The sequence below is a fragment of the Corvus moneduloides genome, chromosome Z (genome assembly GCF_009650955.1).
Source record: "Corvus moneduloides isolate bCorMon1 chromosome Z, bCorMon1.pri, whole genome shotgun sequence".
NCBI lineage: Eukaryota > Metazoa > Chordata > Aves > Passeriformes > Corvidae > Corvus > Corvus moneduloides.
The window spans coordinates 26,392,796-26,407,269 of NC_045511.1; the positions used below are offsets into that span (position 1 = coordinate 26,392,796).

The following is a 14,474-nucleotide window of genomic DNA, read 5'->3' on the forward strand; positions in this document are numbered from 1 at the left end:
AAAATTCAGGTGCAGGCAGTGGTTCATCTGCACTGGATCCATTGCTGTGCAAAGCCACATCTCTGCAGTGGGGCTGCTACCTCTGTCCAGTGCTGAAGGACAGCAGAAAAAGCAGAAATCTGGCAAAATTCCCACTGTGGCATGGCTCTTACAGCAACAGCAGCAGTATAAGAGCCACAGCAGTCAGGATTCAGCCTGTGTTTACAAGCAATAAAAATGTCTGGGTTCCCTTGGATTTGGCAGGTTAGTACTCCAGCAGCTGCACCATTGCTGGTGAATTATGAGTACTCATTTTCTAGTATTTTCTACAAAATGGGGAGCACAGCAGGCAAAATATTGTCATTCTATTAAAAAAAAACCCCTAAACTACCCAAAAATACCCAACAAAAACCCTCCAACCTCATCCTTGCAGCTTAGTGTCTTGTTCTTCTATTTTATGCTATCAAGGGAAAAAAAGACTGCAAGCATAATTCTTTTCCCAATTGGCTGACCTCTTAATACTCCTAATACCTCCGAGATAAAGCTGAGCTTTATTATTTCATATTCATTAGTGGTAAAATCAGACAAAGGAGTTAATCTGCTCAACCACAGCTGCTCCATTATCACTCACAAAGCTGGAAAAAGCACCGAGGTATATATCTTGTGCCCCAGGTACTAAAAACATCGCTTACCCAGGATTGTCTTAAACTGAGAGTGGTTTGATTACTCTTTTTTCAGTTGGCTCAGAATTGCCAGATTCTCTCAAGCCAGCACACTGTGAGGAAAGATCTGCTTGCGTGAAAGCAGCTGCAAGCCCCAGGTGAGAGCTTGCAACACATAATGAGATACTGGGAATGTGAGGAGTAATGCACAGATACTTCCCACAGAAAAAGACAAAGACAACTCTGCAGATAAATAATTTAATAAGGGAAAATACCCCCAAGAACAATGACTCCACACTGACGAAAACAGTTCAAGGAAAAAAATCGCTGCCTCGCCTTCCTGATTGTCAAAAACTCTGATTGTTCAAGTAACTCAGGGATTTGATGACTGCAGTGATATTCCCCTAAGCAGATTCCAATTATGTCCTCTTGCATAAACTCTTTTCTATTCTTGCTCCCATCATCGGTCCCACAAAATCAAGAGCAGGCAATGCCCAAGGTAATTTCAGACACATATATGTGTCTGCCTGGCAGAAGGCTATTTTTAGCAACACGTCACTCTGCATGAACTCTCAGCCCAGTCCTTTGTAAAATGGAGCTTCTTAATCATTTAATTTCCATGGCAGCACCATGGAAATATCATAACACAGTGGTATGGTTAGGTATGCATGAAAATACACACACCCTGCTTTACTCCAGAGGTGATCGATACCCATTTCTCAGCTCTCCATGGACCAAGAGGTGAATGTGAAAGGGCACTGAGAAGTGTCTCTTTGAAAACTGGCATTAAGAGTATTTTTCTTCACACAGTGCACAGAAAAGCCTACGGTACTTACAGCCACAAAGTGCTGGAGAGGCTAGTCAAGCTTTCAGAATTGGGCCAGGCATTGATGTGACTGGTGAGAACACCCAGGATTGTTAAAACTCAGTACTTTCACATAAAACAACAACAGCAACAAAATAATGGAATGTTTTGTTTTACCCTTCAAGGCAAAGTTAAAGCAACCTCTGATGCTGAAGGTTGGAGAACCAGGTATTCCACATGTCAGGGTTTCTTTCCCTAAAGCAGATGTTGCTGACTATGAAAGAGGAGTACCTGGCTGTGGACCACAGGATTTGTCCAGCATGGCAACAGCTACAAGCAAACAGACACTTAAGGAAGTCCTCCTGAACTAATGTCAAGTAGAAGTGTGCAGTGTGTCATTTCATGGATATATATTAAAAAAAAAAAAAAGTAATAAAACAGCCTCTGGAGAAATGAACCCCATAGAGCTTGGATCACCAAAAAAATCTTCCAGTGTCTAGCAACTCCAAATTTATCTGAATCTTTTGAAGACTTCTCTTATCTTCCACTGCTCTTTGAACATATTTTTGTTACACCCCTATCTTAATCAGTCTGGTCACATCTAACAGCTTACAATTTCTTTCAACTTTTCCATTCTTCCTCCTCCCCCACCCAAGTGTATGTTTCTTGCTGGGTAATGTGGATTGCTGGACTGCTTTTCCTGCTGTTATTTCCCTTTTCTAGATAAGTCATCCCACACAGATATGTAGTTTACATTTGCAAATGAGCACAGATCGGATGCAAATAGCTGTGGAAAAACCTCCTCTGTAGATGCAAGAGTCTTAAAATATGGGCACAGTGGGAGTTCAGACATCTTTGCAGCTTCATCCATTTTGCCTTCCTTTGAAAATCTGACGTCTTCATATCATGAGTGAGATATTTTATTTAAACAGATCATGACAGCATAATGCATTATGGCAAAGGCAAACTGCAAAGATGACATCCAAGACAGCTCAGTGGAGTAACTGGGAACTGACAAAACACCACGCTGAAATAGTGGGAACAGTTATGGGTGTCAATTGCCACTCATCGTCCCATCATTTAAAAGGAAAAAGAGGGAATAATGGAAAAAGTAGGGCTGTACAAATAACTTCCTCTGAGCTAAATGACCATTTGCAACTGATATGTGCATCATGATTATTTAATAAACAACTAACAGATTGAGTCACCAACCTAAGAAAACAAAACAACAATATTGATTGATGGGCAAGCAAGACTCTACTTGTTTTCAAATTTAAGTTATGGTGATAGTAGAGAAGGAACGTGTCGAAACAAAAAGGACAGCGGTTTGAATAACTTGACTGACATGACCTTTTGAATGTAATTGTGTGGATGGAAACAATATGCTGCAAGTATGGGTGGGTATAATTTTGTATACTCCTACTTTACTCAATCCCTCTCCTCCCCTGGATAAACAATAATAAGTAATTGGTCCATCATTTGTTAAAAGATACAGTCTTAACTCTAGGTACAATATAAGTTGTTGCTATTATTGTTGTTACTGTTGTTGTTATTATTATTAATTATAATAAGAGTTAATATTATTAACATTATGATTACTTACTTTATTACTATTATCATCATCATCATCATCCCTCCCTATACTGTTGCTGCTGTTGTTACGTAGTCTACCTATCTATTCATAACCAAATTCCAGACTTTAATCAAGAAATCCTGTCATATGGAGGTGACACTCAGCACTGTGGCCAGACAGGATTTTGAAGCTTTTAATACTGCAAGATGCATGTTTTCCAAGAATGACCAATCATTCATATTTCAGATTAATGGTTTCTAACAACACTCAGCATCTGTCTTGTTTCCATTCCTATTAGACATCTAATTATTTTTGTTTCCTTACCTCCAACCCTGGAGTTGTAAGCCACTCCAACTCCGCATTTTCTGTTGTTGGCTTGCATGGCAATTTCTCCTGCACACCGTGTCCCATGCCTGAATAAATACAGCAAGAATAAAGAACAAATCATAACATCTTTGTTGTATTGTACAGAAAGACTCATCAGGGACCTTGATTTGTTCAAATTCTTCCTTTAATTGAATGCAGTGTAGTTATTGAAGAGCATTTGAATTATATCTATATGATGCAAAAATACTTACTTCTTGTAAACTTCATTAAATATAATTTTACCTACTTAATGATCAAAGGAACATTTTAATGAGATGATAAATGCTTTCCTAAATCTCACTGTGGATACCAGTATTTTAGTAGAGTGCAAAAGCAGTGTAAAATTTGGGCAACGAAGCTGTTTTCAGACTGATATACGATATAAGTATTTTTTAATCACACATTGAGATACTTTTTTTTTATATGACTGCATTTATTTAGGATTTCAGAAAGTGAGCCTTTAAAGTATCCCCATTGCTAATTTTTTCTTGTTACAACTATTTTCTATGTAAATCTTTTTTTTTTGCAATGGGTGGTTCTAATTCCACAGTACAGAAAGCCTTCACATGAGTGTCAAAGTAAGAGAGTTGTATTATGTAATGCTACAGATAATTATTCAATGACATGCTTCAATGCTTCTGGGCTGAATTCCATTTTCTTATTAATAAAGATTAGAGGAAATACAGATAGATTTAAGAGATAATGGCATCATAACAAGAGGATAATGGCTTCTTTCTCTTAAGTAACACTATAACAATGTAGAAATGCAATTTTTCAAACATCTTAGTCATGGGATTTTTATCCTCTGACTGATCTTTTTTTTTTCCCCCCATGTAGTGATTTATGTTGCTACTGTATTGTCTGATAGGAAACAGGGAAACAATGCATCAGTTTCTTGCTATCTGTACTGAATAGTGGCATCCTAATTTGTTTAAGAAATTGACTTATTTTGTGTACCAGCTTCTAAGGAGGTCCCTCCTGGTGTCTTTCTTATGAAAAAAATCCATAATTGAACTACAGTGGATGACACCAGGTCTGACAGACCCATCAGGAGACTTTTTTTTTTCTTACATTCCCCTTGCAAAGCAGAGAATTGAAGGAAAAATATGCTTTGGGAGGTACCATTCCAGAAACACACAGAGTCACATGAATAGATCGTTGCCTTCATCTTGCAGGAACATATCAGTACAAACACACACAAAAGGACACGAGCAGATTCAGGACATCACAGGGAGATTACAATTATAAAGTTCTTCATCTGGGAATTTAATCCCAGTGTTTCTATCAATGTTATGTGAGAATGTTTCTGCAAACTGGAACACAGAAAGTTCCATCTGAACACCCAGTAGTGATTCTTTACATTGAGGGCAACTGAGCACTGCTACAGGTCGCCCAGAGAGGTTGTGGCCTCTCCCTCCTTGGAAATATTCAAAAGCCACCTGGATCATCGTGAGCATCAGGCTCTAGAGCTCCCTGCTTGAGCAGGTGACCTTCAGAAGTCCCTTGCAAGCTCAACCATCCTGTGATTCTGTTACACAAATTCTTCCTCTTATTAAATGATTGCCAGAGGAGACATACATAGAAATTTCCACACTTTTATCTTATAACACACAAATTAATACAGTACTGTTTTGTTCTCTTCAGACAACTTGGAAGTTACTCACTTGTTTTCATTTGTTGGGTCATATCTAGGAAAGGGATCATGATCATTGTCATTGAAATCATAACTTGCCTTTGGGTCCTACATGTAAAAAAAGAAATGTTTAATTAATTCAGATAACTAGAAAAGGCACTTCTAAACTGTGTAACAAAATGGCTTCTGAAGTTTGTATTTACTTACTTTATTTACAAACAAGTTGGTGGAATTTGATGGCCATTAACAATTCCATAATGTTTTCATGGAGCTTTAATAATTTAGCATTAAACCATTACGTACAAATGTGTCTGGGAACTAAATCTATTGAAGGAAAAACAAAACAACAAAATACCCGCCCCGCTACCATTGCTAAGTGACATTCAGCTTCCTCTGACACAGACCAGGTTCCAAATCATGCCTAAGGCAAATATTTCAGTCTCTGTACTGCAGGAGCTGACTTACAGAACAGAAAATGAGCTAGGGAAGAGTGTCTGTTTATCAAATTTACAACTGGTTAATCTATTCCATAGCATTCTAATGCTCAAACTTACATAGTTAGCATAGATGTCAGTGTGATTCCACTCCAGTCCATCATCTAGGACTGTGATGACAATTCCCTTGCCTGTAAACCCTTTTTGCCACACAGGAATAACATGGAGATCCAGTTTGGGCAGGGATGGAGTAATTCTTGTATCTTGCTGTGGGACAGAAGGGATTAAAATATGTCAGCATTTTATCCAGTTTATACGAAGCAGGTCCAAAGTCGTATTTCAAAGATGCTGCAAACAATCTCAGCCTGTGCATTTTGCATTTTGCTCAAACTTTGCAAATACAAAACAAAAATTAGTTTCAACAAATCCTTGTAACACTGAAAGATTTACCCCACTGCTTGAAGATCCCTGAAGATTGCCTCTGTACAAAAAACATCTTGTATTTTTGTTAAGTAGGCAGCAGAAACTGAAAGGAGTGGTGGGGATGCACCAATGGACCTTGGAACGCTGGGTTAATAATCAGACCTGCTAATGTTTGTTCTTTCCATTTGATGAGGAGCCAAGACAGTGCCTGCAGTACAGTGAGCTGGATTTCCTCCAAGTGTATATTCTCCTCTGACATTAAAGTTAGCCAGAGCAAAATAATTAATGGATAAAACAATTAAGGTAGTCATTTGGTTGGGAACAACTGTGTTGAATACCAACTTTCCCTTTACTACCCTCATTGCTGCTCCTGTGGTAAATCAGCTGGAAGTATGAATCATGTATAGCCTTCTCTTCCACAGCAAGTTTTTTGAAGAGTATCTCCTGAATGTGTCATGTCCCTCTCTAAATGTGCAGTATGTATGTCTAATTCAGAAAACTTGCTTACAGCCCCCATAAAAGCACAGATGTAAAAAGAACCACTTTCTGTTTCTCTGTGCACAATTACGTTAGCCGATGGCAGGTTTTTTTAATGTCTTTGTTTCCAAAGAAATACTGCATAAAATATGAGACTTAGAAAAAGAAATTTGTTATGGGGATGAAATTTCTTTCATTTTTTTTGCTATCTGTATCTGACTCCTTCCATTCAGGAAATTATTTGAGGTTGCAACCTTTGTTCTCTTAAATCCACCAAATAATATTTTTTTCCTGGTGATGTGTGAAGGTACACTGGATAGAGCTAAAACTGTTGCCATCAAATCATAAAAATAAGGTAATAGTCAGTTATTCACTACAAGAGAGAAAACGTATTTTGGAAGAAAATATCTAATGCATTTATGCATTTAATCAGAAAAATTCAATGTGCACTGTGAACGAGGGTAAGCAGCATGTTTTTGTTTCTCAGGTGTGAAAACTAGAGGGAAAAGAAGTGAAAACCATAAATAGGGGGGAAAGGAACTACATCTCCTGGAGAGCAGAACATTGCCAGTTTTTTCCCCCAGACCGCTTTTATGAACTCTGTGTGTGTTTCCGTATTTGTCTAATATACATCTTGGAAATGTCATGCTTTTTTGGATACAGGCACAGAAGCAAACAAATACTCTGCTTCAAAGAAAAGCTAAATTCTTACAGATAACAGTTATTTTCTTCTGTTGAAAAGGAGTCTCCAGGAATCTTCATGAAAATATTTTATGCTATGTGGTTTATAATTTATCTTCCCTAGCTCAAATGAGGGAAAGCAGGCTAGAGTTGGTCTGATTTCTCTAAGATGAACTGCGGAAAAGTATTTCCAGCCACTCGGGCCCCATTTGTGCTTGACCTTTGTTTTTGATTTGTTATACCCACCTTTAATCCCATCCCCATTCTGAGTAAAACCAATGAATCCTAGACTGAAGGTACAGCTAGATGCACAGTGGAAACACATGCTCTTGGAATAAACCATGTAAAACCTAAATGATCAACTGTATTTCTCAACTGACACATGCAGACAGAAACTATGGAGCTCAGGAATTTTTTTTTTCCCTGAGGTTTTGAGCATGTGAGTGAGATTTAGAGACCCTCTTAGATATAAATCCTGGTCCCTGTGGCTGAAGGTGCTTGTCATATGCATGCAGATGCTTTTGTTTTCATCTGCATTCTGCACTACCAATTTTAATAAAGAAAAACATGTCCAGCTTCAGATATGATAATGGACTTCTTACACAAAAACAGCAAATACTTGAAAATTATCATTAGTTTTTAACTGTTAACAATTTGTGACACCACCTTCCCCATACTAAACAGCAGCTGAATTAGCATCTAGAGTCTTTGTAGAATCAACACTCCACAGAAGATATAAGGTTGCTTGAAAATGGTATGCACAGAGATTGCTCATTTTTACAGCGTGTGCTAACAAAAGGGACTTTTCATTAATTCCCTTTAGTGCAATCTCTCTGATACCGGTCAAATAATGCAGTTGATGGCACAACCACCATCCCCAGTTCCACAAGGCAACAAATTCTTACCAGATACCACTGCTGATTCCACATAGGGTCGTTGAAAAGACTTTCTGCTGAGTCTCTCATGGAGGCACGCTTAGTTCGCTTTTTTTCATACTGCTGCTCTGCCCATGACACCTACAATTATTAGTGAAAATATGACAAGTGAACCTCTGGGACTTTCTTAGCCGAGAGCGTTCCTCGCACAGAGAAATTTTGGAGCCTAAAGCAAAATGAGCAACATTGGTGTGGAGAAGAGGATTATTTAAACTGTAGTACAGTGCAATTTGGGGAAGAGAACTTGGTGAAATCATGACACTACAGAATTAATTCACAAAAAATCATTAAGTACAATTTAACAAACAACTCCTGTGAGTGCCACAAGGCAGTTTTTACATTAAATAAAACCATGTAGTATGGCTAGAAGGTCATCTAAGCAATGGTGGCTACTGAAATAAGGAAAGCCACGGCCTGCTTCTTTCTCCTACTTATCTTTTATTCACTCTCTATTGGGAGTTAAAAGGAAAGAAGAAAGATTATCTCTGGCTTTAGTCTTGCAATCATAATGATGCTGTTACTCACAGACCAGCTGGACCTTCAAGTCTCCTTCCTAGTGGTGTTTTGAAGAGTGGTCAATTAGTAAGCTATGAATATTAGACTAACTTCATCACCGGCATAATTCCACTTAAGGCAACTGAAAGCCAAAATGCTTCAGCATGCTTTGATAAATCATCAAACGAGTTGCACAGCCTTTGTGCACAGACACAGCAATCTCTAAGGCACTGGATTGTATTTTAAATGTTTATCACCCTTGAATGTTTTACCGAACCCAGTTCAAATGAAATCCTGATGATGATGCCTCTCTCTGTGCTGTGTGCTCCTTTTGGAGAGGGAATAAAATGTTATTTATAGCTGATCCTTGCATGGTCACTCTGACACAGATAAGGTTGGTCCTTTTCATCCCAAATTCCAAGCAGCAAACTCAGGTTCCGTAGACTGTCAAGATCCTGTGACAAGCCTCACATGGAGAGTGCCTTGCATCTAACCTTTTACTTTCAAGCTCTGAATAAATTTTGTTCCTTTTATCTACTATGATTGAACAGCTTTATGATCCTGACATCTATCACCATATATGAAATAATAATGACTGAGAAATTATGATTAAAAAGTATGATTTGATTAAAATGAAATTTTCTAATGAAAGCCTTAGGAAAATTCCCTACAAGAACATAAATCCTTTAAAATGGTAGCTGTTTATGATTCTCTTTGCTATATATTTAGTCCTAAACTCCCTATAAACCTTGGTCATAGAAGATGAATATACCCATGCAAGTGTAGGTATTCTAAACTGCCCTATTGATATCTAGGGCCATACATACTTGCACACATGTTGGAGCAATTACCTCTATCTCTCTTCCCTGCCCACAGCAAAGCTTGACCTCTTCACCACCCAAAAGCAATTAACAATTGAGAACTTCCATGCTTTTTTTTTTTTTTCAGGGTAAGCAAGTGCATTGAGGGAAATGAGCTGGAACTCCCAAGCAGATATGTCAGGCAAACAGGCCAAATGTTTGTCACTCAGCAGCTGCGTGAAGTTCCAACCATCCATCTCCAGAAAAAGCTGAAGGCCCCACACCAAATCTCCCATCACTGATACATAAAGAAGTAAAAATAATCTCAATTCAAGTCTACTTGCAAGAAAGTAGACTTGGAAACTAGTGCAAATGCTAGAGGAAGTTAGGTAACCAGATAATTATATCCCTTCAGTGTATTCACAGCCTTTATCTGTTTTACAACAAACGCTATAGGAAGCAGATAAATATTCAGATTAGAGCCAAGTTTTACCACAGCTTTCACACTTAACGTACCGTAAAATTCATGAGGGCGTTATACAAACAAAAACAGGATTCCCTTTTCTCTCCCTTTTTAAAGGCTGAATCTAAATCTTTTTAAGTAGGCTGCTGCTGAACAAGGTCCCTGTGTAACTACACAGCGTTACATGATTGCTTTGTGTTTATACACTTACATAATGCATAATTACATCTCATTTATTCACAGAGTTAATTTGCATACTGGATGGTAAATAGAAGGGAAATTGGAGTAAATTTAGCAAATCACCTGCAGCACTTTGAAGCCCCGTTTCTGGATCTAAGAATACAAGGATGCAATAATGTCTGGTAGCTATGTAATACAATCACTTCCATTCTGCTACAATTTTAGAATGTGGTGTATTGAAAGCTGTCATTCCTCCCCATGTAACACATTCATTTGATGCAGTAAGCCCAAAAAAGAGAGAAACTGCACCCAAAACTCTGATCTTGAACATCGTACTACGATGACATTGGACATCTGATCATATGTGTGGGCATAAATTGGAACCAGTTCACACTGAACCTGCAGGTTTGAACATTCCCAAGTTAGGATTACTTCAACTTTAACTGTTAAACCAATGTTTGCAAGAAATAGATGAGAGCGTACAGTTTTGAAACACAACAGGCAAAACAAACACCCTGTCTCACCATACAAGATATTTCCTCCTAGCTGACATTTGCATCTAAAACCTCCAGATAGAAAATTACTCATTCCAAAGTGGTTTGTCCTTATATGATAATTTGCTGGGTTTGACAACTAGGCTACTTCATGGTTTGGACAGCTCATATTGTCACAGTGATTGCTGCAACAATGCTGATCTTAAAATCAAATGTTGTTGTTGTGACATTTCCCAGAAAATAGTTTGTAAGAAAGGCTGACAGCATTCTGGTCTGCTCTTTAAATTTGTCATGCACCCCTGTTTTTCATTATGCCTACAAACAGAAATGCTTCTGTCTGAAATAAAGCCAAACGAGGAGCCTTCTTCACCAGTGGGTTGTACCTTAGACCCCTGGCTCTCCAGTTTCCCTGTTCTCTGATTGCAGTGGTATATCATTTTAACAAAAGACTGCAAGTCTGGAATGTGTGATGGATCCTTTGAGAAGGGATTTTAGCTTGTTGTAAAAGCCAGTCTAGCAGAACCTCAGCCCTTTTCCCCTACTTCTTTTTTTTTTTTTTTTTTTTTTTTTTTTTTTTACTTAATATTCAGTCACTTTAAATCAAACCTAATTCACATGGTAATTGCATAGAGATGGCCTAATTAAACTTAGCGCATTTACAGATTTTTACTTTGAATCCAGTCCTGTGGTTCCCTGTTCACATTTTGCAGCAACATCTGAAATTCCAGGGCTGCACATCTCAACTCTTAATTTGGAAAGCTCTTGTAAAATATGTGGTACAGGAGGGTCAGATTCTGCCTGTGAGTGACAGAATAGCCAAGTATTATTCAGCACGAGTATGGATGGCTGAATATTTTAGACTGGCAAAATGAGGAAGGCCTGCCTGTGACCTCATTACGAAGCTAGCGGTAAGGAGACAGAATAAAAAAAATATAAAAAAAAACCCCCGAATAAATTTAACACTCACACGCTCATCATCAGAAAGTCTCTTAGTGATATGAATGGCACTTCTTCGGGACCGTCTTGGGTGACTCTTATGTCTGAATAAGTAGTGGTTTTTCAGTGATCCAATCTGTAAGACACAGGCATGCTTTAATTATTAGGACGTATTTCCCCACTGCGAGCAAGTACCAACAATCAAAACCTGAATGAATTCACACCGCCTAAAAGACAAAGAAGCAAGAAACCAGCCTTTAGATATTTTAATCCAAACAAGGAAACACTCTTCAAGTAACAAGTGCTTCTCACAGCCTGTGTGATGTTGGAATAAGCCAGGGGAGTAATTTTATTTCGGCTGCTCAAATGCAGTCATTACTACTACAGTACTCAAGTTACACAGCACCTGTACTAGTGACCACTACAGTCCTGGACACACCTTGGCACGGCCACTTTTTCACAGGCTACACCTGTGGTCACACACCAGTTTTATCTGCTTTTCCTGGGCTTCAGCTGGACAGGTGTGAAAAGCTTTGCACGGCTTCAGACACCTCTCTGTGGGGCTGGGTTGTGCAGCATTTTCACTTGCTCAGTAGGCAGCCACCGGCAGAGCTGGGTGCACCCCGCTGACTTCCAACACCCCATTCCCCTAAGGACGGGCTGTTTGAAGGCTGTGGGGGCAAATGCACTGTCCACAAAGGGAGAAGGACCAAACCCACAGAGGTGGGATCGCACCTACAGGCTTTTGGGAGTCTGGAGAACACAGCAGCGCCCGGACGCGGGGCTGGGCAAGCGGCCGCAGGGGGCTGCCCATGGACAGCACCGGGGGCACGGAGGGGAGCTGACCGCGACCTCGGCCACGGGGCAGGGCCGGGGTCAGCGGGGTCCCGGCGTTGGCGGACGCCGTGCCCGGCACAGGACCCTCGCCGGGAGGTGAGACGAAGCTGTTCCCTCACGGCGGTTACTCATCCCTGACAACGCTGACGTCACGGCATCCCAAAAAAGCGCCCGAGGGATGGCTGGAGAGAAGCCCCGCGATGGCGATGGAGCCGGCGGGGCGGAGGCGGCGCGGGGCCGTAGCCGGGATTGCCCGCTCCCTCCTCCTGCCCGGACTGCCGGGGGGGAGAGCCGGGCGCCCTGCCCGGTCCCCTCTGGCAGAGCGGGCTGCCCGGCCGGTCTCTTCAATGGAGAGATGGGTGCCCTGCCTGTGTCCGGTGTCCTCAGGGAGACCCAGGTGCCCTGCCTGGGCCCCTCCAGGGAGAGCCGGAGCCCCCGCCCGACCCTGCCCAGTCCCGCCAAGGAGAACGGGAGCGCCCCGCCCGCTCCCGTCAAGGAGAGTCGGAGGTCCCCGCCTGGTCCTCTGAGGAAGAGCAGAGCCGCCCTGCCCCGTCCCTTCTAAAAGAGCCGTACCTGGCCGGGCGCCAGGGGCAGACCCAAACCCTGGGAGGCTGCGGTGGGGCACCGGGGGCTTCAAACTCCCCGGAGCCCCGCGGGCGGCAGCCAGGCACAAGTTTGAGGGAGAGGGGAGGGAAGGAGCCTCGCGGGATGGGAAAGGAGCCTCGTCGCGGAGCATCCTGCGGGATGCGCGGAGCCCCCCCGCCTGGCCGTACCTGCCCCACCAGGTCGTAGTCCAGCTCGTCTGCGATGGCTCTGGCAGCGTCGGGGCCGGCCGGGATCTCCGCTGCCCACTCGTTGAGGAAGAGCCGCCCGGCGCTGCCTCCTCGGGGAAGGGACCAGGCTGCCAGGAGCACGGCCAGGGCCGCGCACCGGCCAGCCCAGCGCCGCCCGGCCATGGCCGCGGGACGCGGGAGGGATGCGGGCGGGCGGGATGCGGGCGGGATGCGGCGCCGCGTTGCTACGCGATAGCGGGGAGCGGAGCCCTGCCTGCCTGCCTGCCGGCGCGGCTGCCCGAGGCTCACAGACCCTCCGGAGCCGGAATGGAAATGAGTGTTTACACGTCAAAACGACGACAGCCATCCTGACGTCAAGTGTACCTGGCCCCCGAGCCGGGGGGGGTGATTCCCGGGGGGGGCGCGGAAGCGAGCGGGATGGAGGCGGGGGCGCGGGGGCGAAGCCCGGCGGGTCCCGGGGGACGGGGGAGGGATGCGGGGGTGGCGGCGGCTCGGCGGGACAGGGAGTGCGGGGTCCGGTCCCCGCGGGTCGGGGGTCGGCTCCCCGGGCGCGGGGGGCCGGCTCGGTGCCGGTGTGCGATCGTTTCCATTACTGCGGGTGAGCGGTGAGACCGAGCCCGAGCCGAGGTGCGGCAGGAGCGCGGACCCCGCCCGCCCCTCGCACCCATCCCGTCGCGGGTGAGTGTTCTGGCCCCAGCCCGCGCTCCCTCTCGCCTCGGAGCGAGGGCAGAGCGGGGCGAACTCAGCGGTTTTTGTTCTATTGGGCTTCTAACCCGGGAGCTTGCGGGCGGCACAGCCCGATTAAGTGTGCATTGTCCCCCGACAATCCGGACACACCACAGATGTGCTGTATTAATGGGCACCGCTGCCCACCCTGATGATGGCGAGCAAATATATTTTTCCTCAAATAAAGTCATTCATTTTGTACAATTTCTCATTTAAAAATAATTTCAATTTTTATTCTTTTAATCGCATCCAGTTGCCTCTGCACGTTGTACTTTTTCAGCAATTACTTCCATTTGTTAAACACTTACTTCCATATTTTCACTTTGCATCTGCATTTCCCCAGCTCCTTCAGTTTTATTTAACATTCCCTCTACCCTTTCACTGTCTTTTCACGTGTTAGAAAATGCTTCTAAAAGTTTCCTAATGTTTTCTAAATGCTCTTTGCCTCTGAAACCGAACCTTTTAGCAGCTTCACTTTATAATGTATTTTATCTCATTGCTTGGTTCTTCCAACTTTTAAACTGTAAATTTTTATAAGCTGGTTTTAGATCTGTGCCTCAATGCTGTGCTTCCTTCTGTTTATTATGGAGTGACAGATATGCCTGCCTTACTCTCCATTGGATTCCAAAATGGGAAAATAACCAAAACATAAAAATGAAACAAAGAGGAGAGAAAAATACTGTAAAAGACCAGTGTTTCAGTGTCTGACATTTCAGCCCCAGACATCATTATGCCAGAGTGGATATAGTTCTGAGCATCTCCATGGACCCACAGGGATCAG

General features: G+C 42.7%; 1 protein-coding gene across 1 annotated transcript in view; it reads right to left on the bottom strand.

The window, feature by feature from the left end:
• Positions 1-13,296, bottom strand: part of PCSK1 (proprotein convertase subtilisin/kexin type 1) — a 28,031-nt gene extending 14,735 nt beyond the window's left edge. Inside the window, exons 1-6 of the mRNA XM_032096952.1 lie at positions 12,947-13,296; positions 11,368-11,472; positions 7,939-8,049; positions 5,573-5,719; positions 5,050-5,126; positions 3,344-3,432 (exon numbers count right to left, since the gene is read on the bottom strand). Of these exons, the coding sequence (XP_031952843.1) occupies positions 3,344-3,432; positions 5,050-5,126; positions 5,573-5,719; positions 7,939-8,049; positions 11,368-11,472; positions 12,947-13,129 (712 nt within the window). The 5' untranslated portion in view covers positions 13,130-13,296. The remainder of the gene's footprint in view (positions 1-3,343; positions 3,433-5,049; positions 5,127-5,572; positions 5,720-7,938; positions 8,050-11,367; positions 11,473-12,946) is intronic.
• Positions 13,297-14,474: the final 1,178 nt, after the last annotated feature.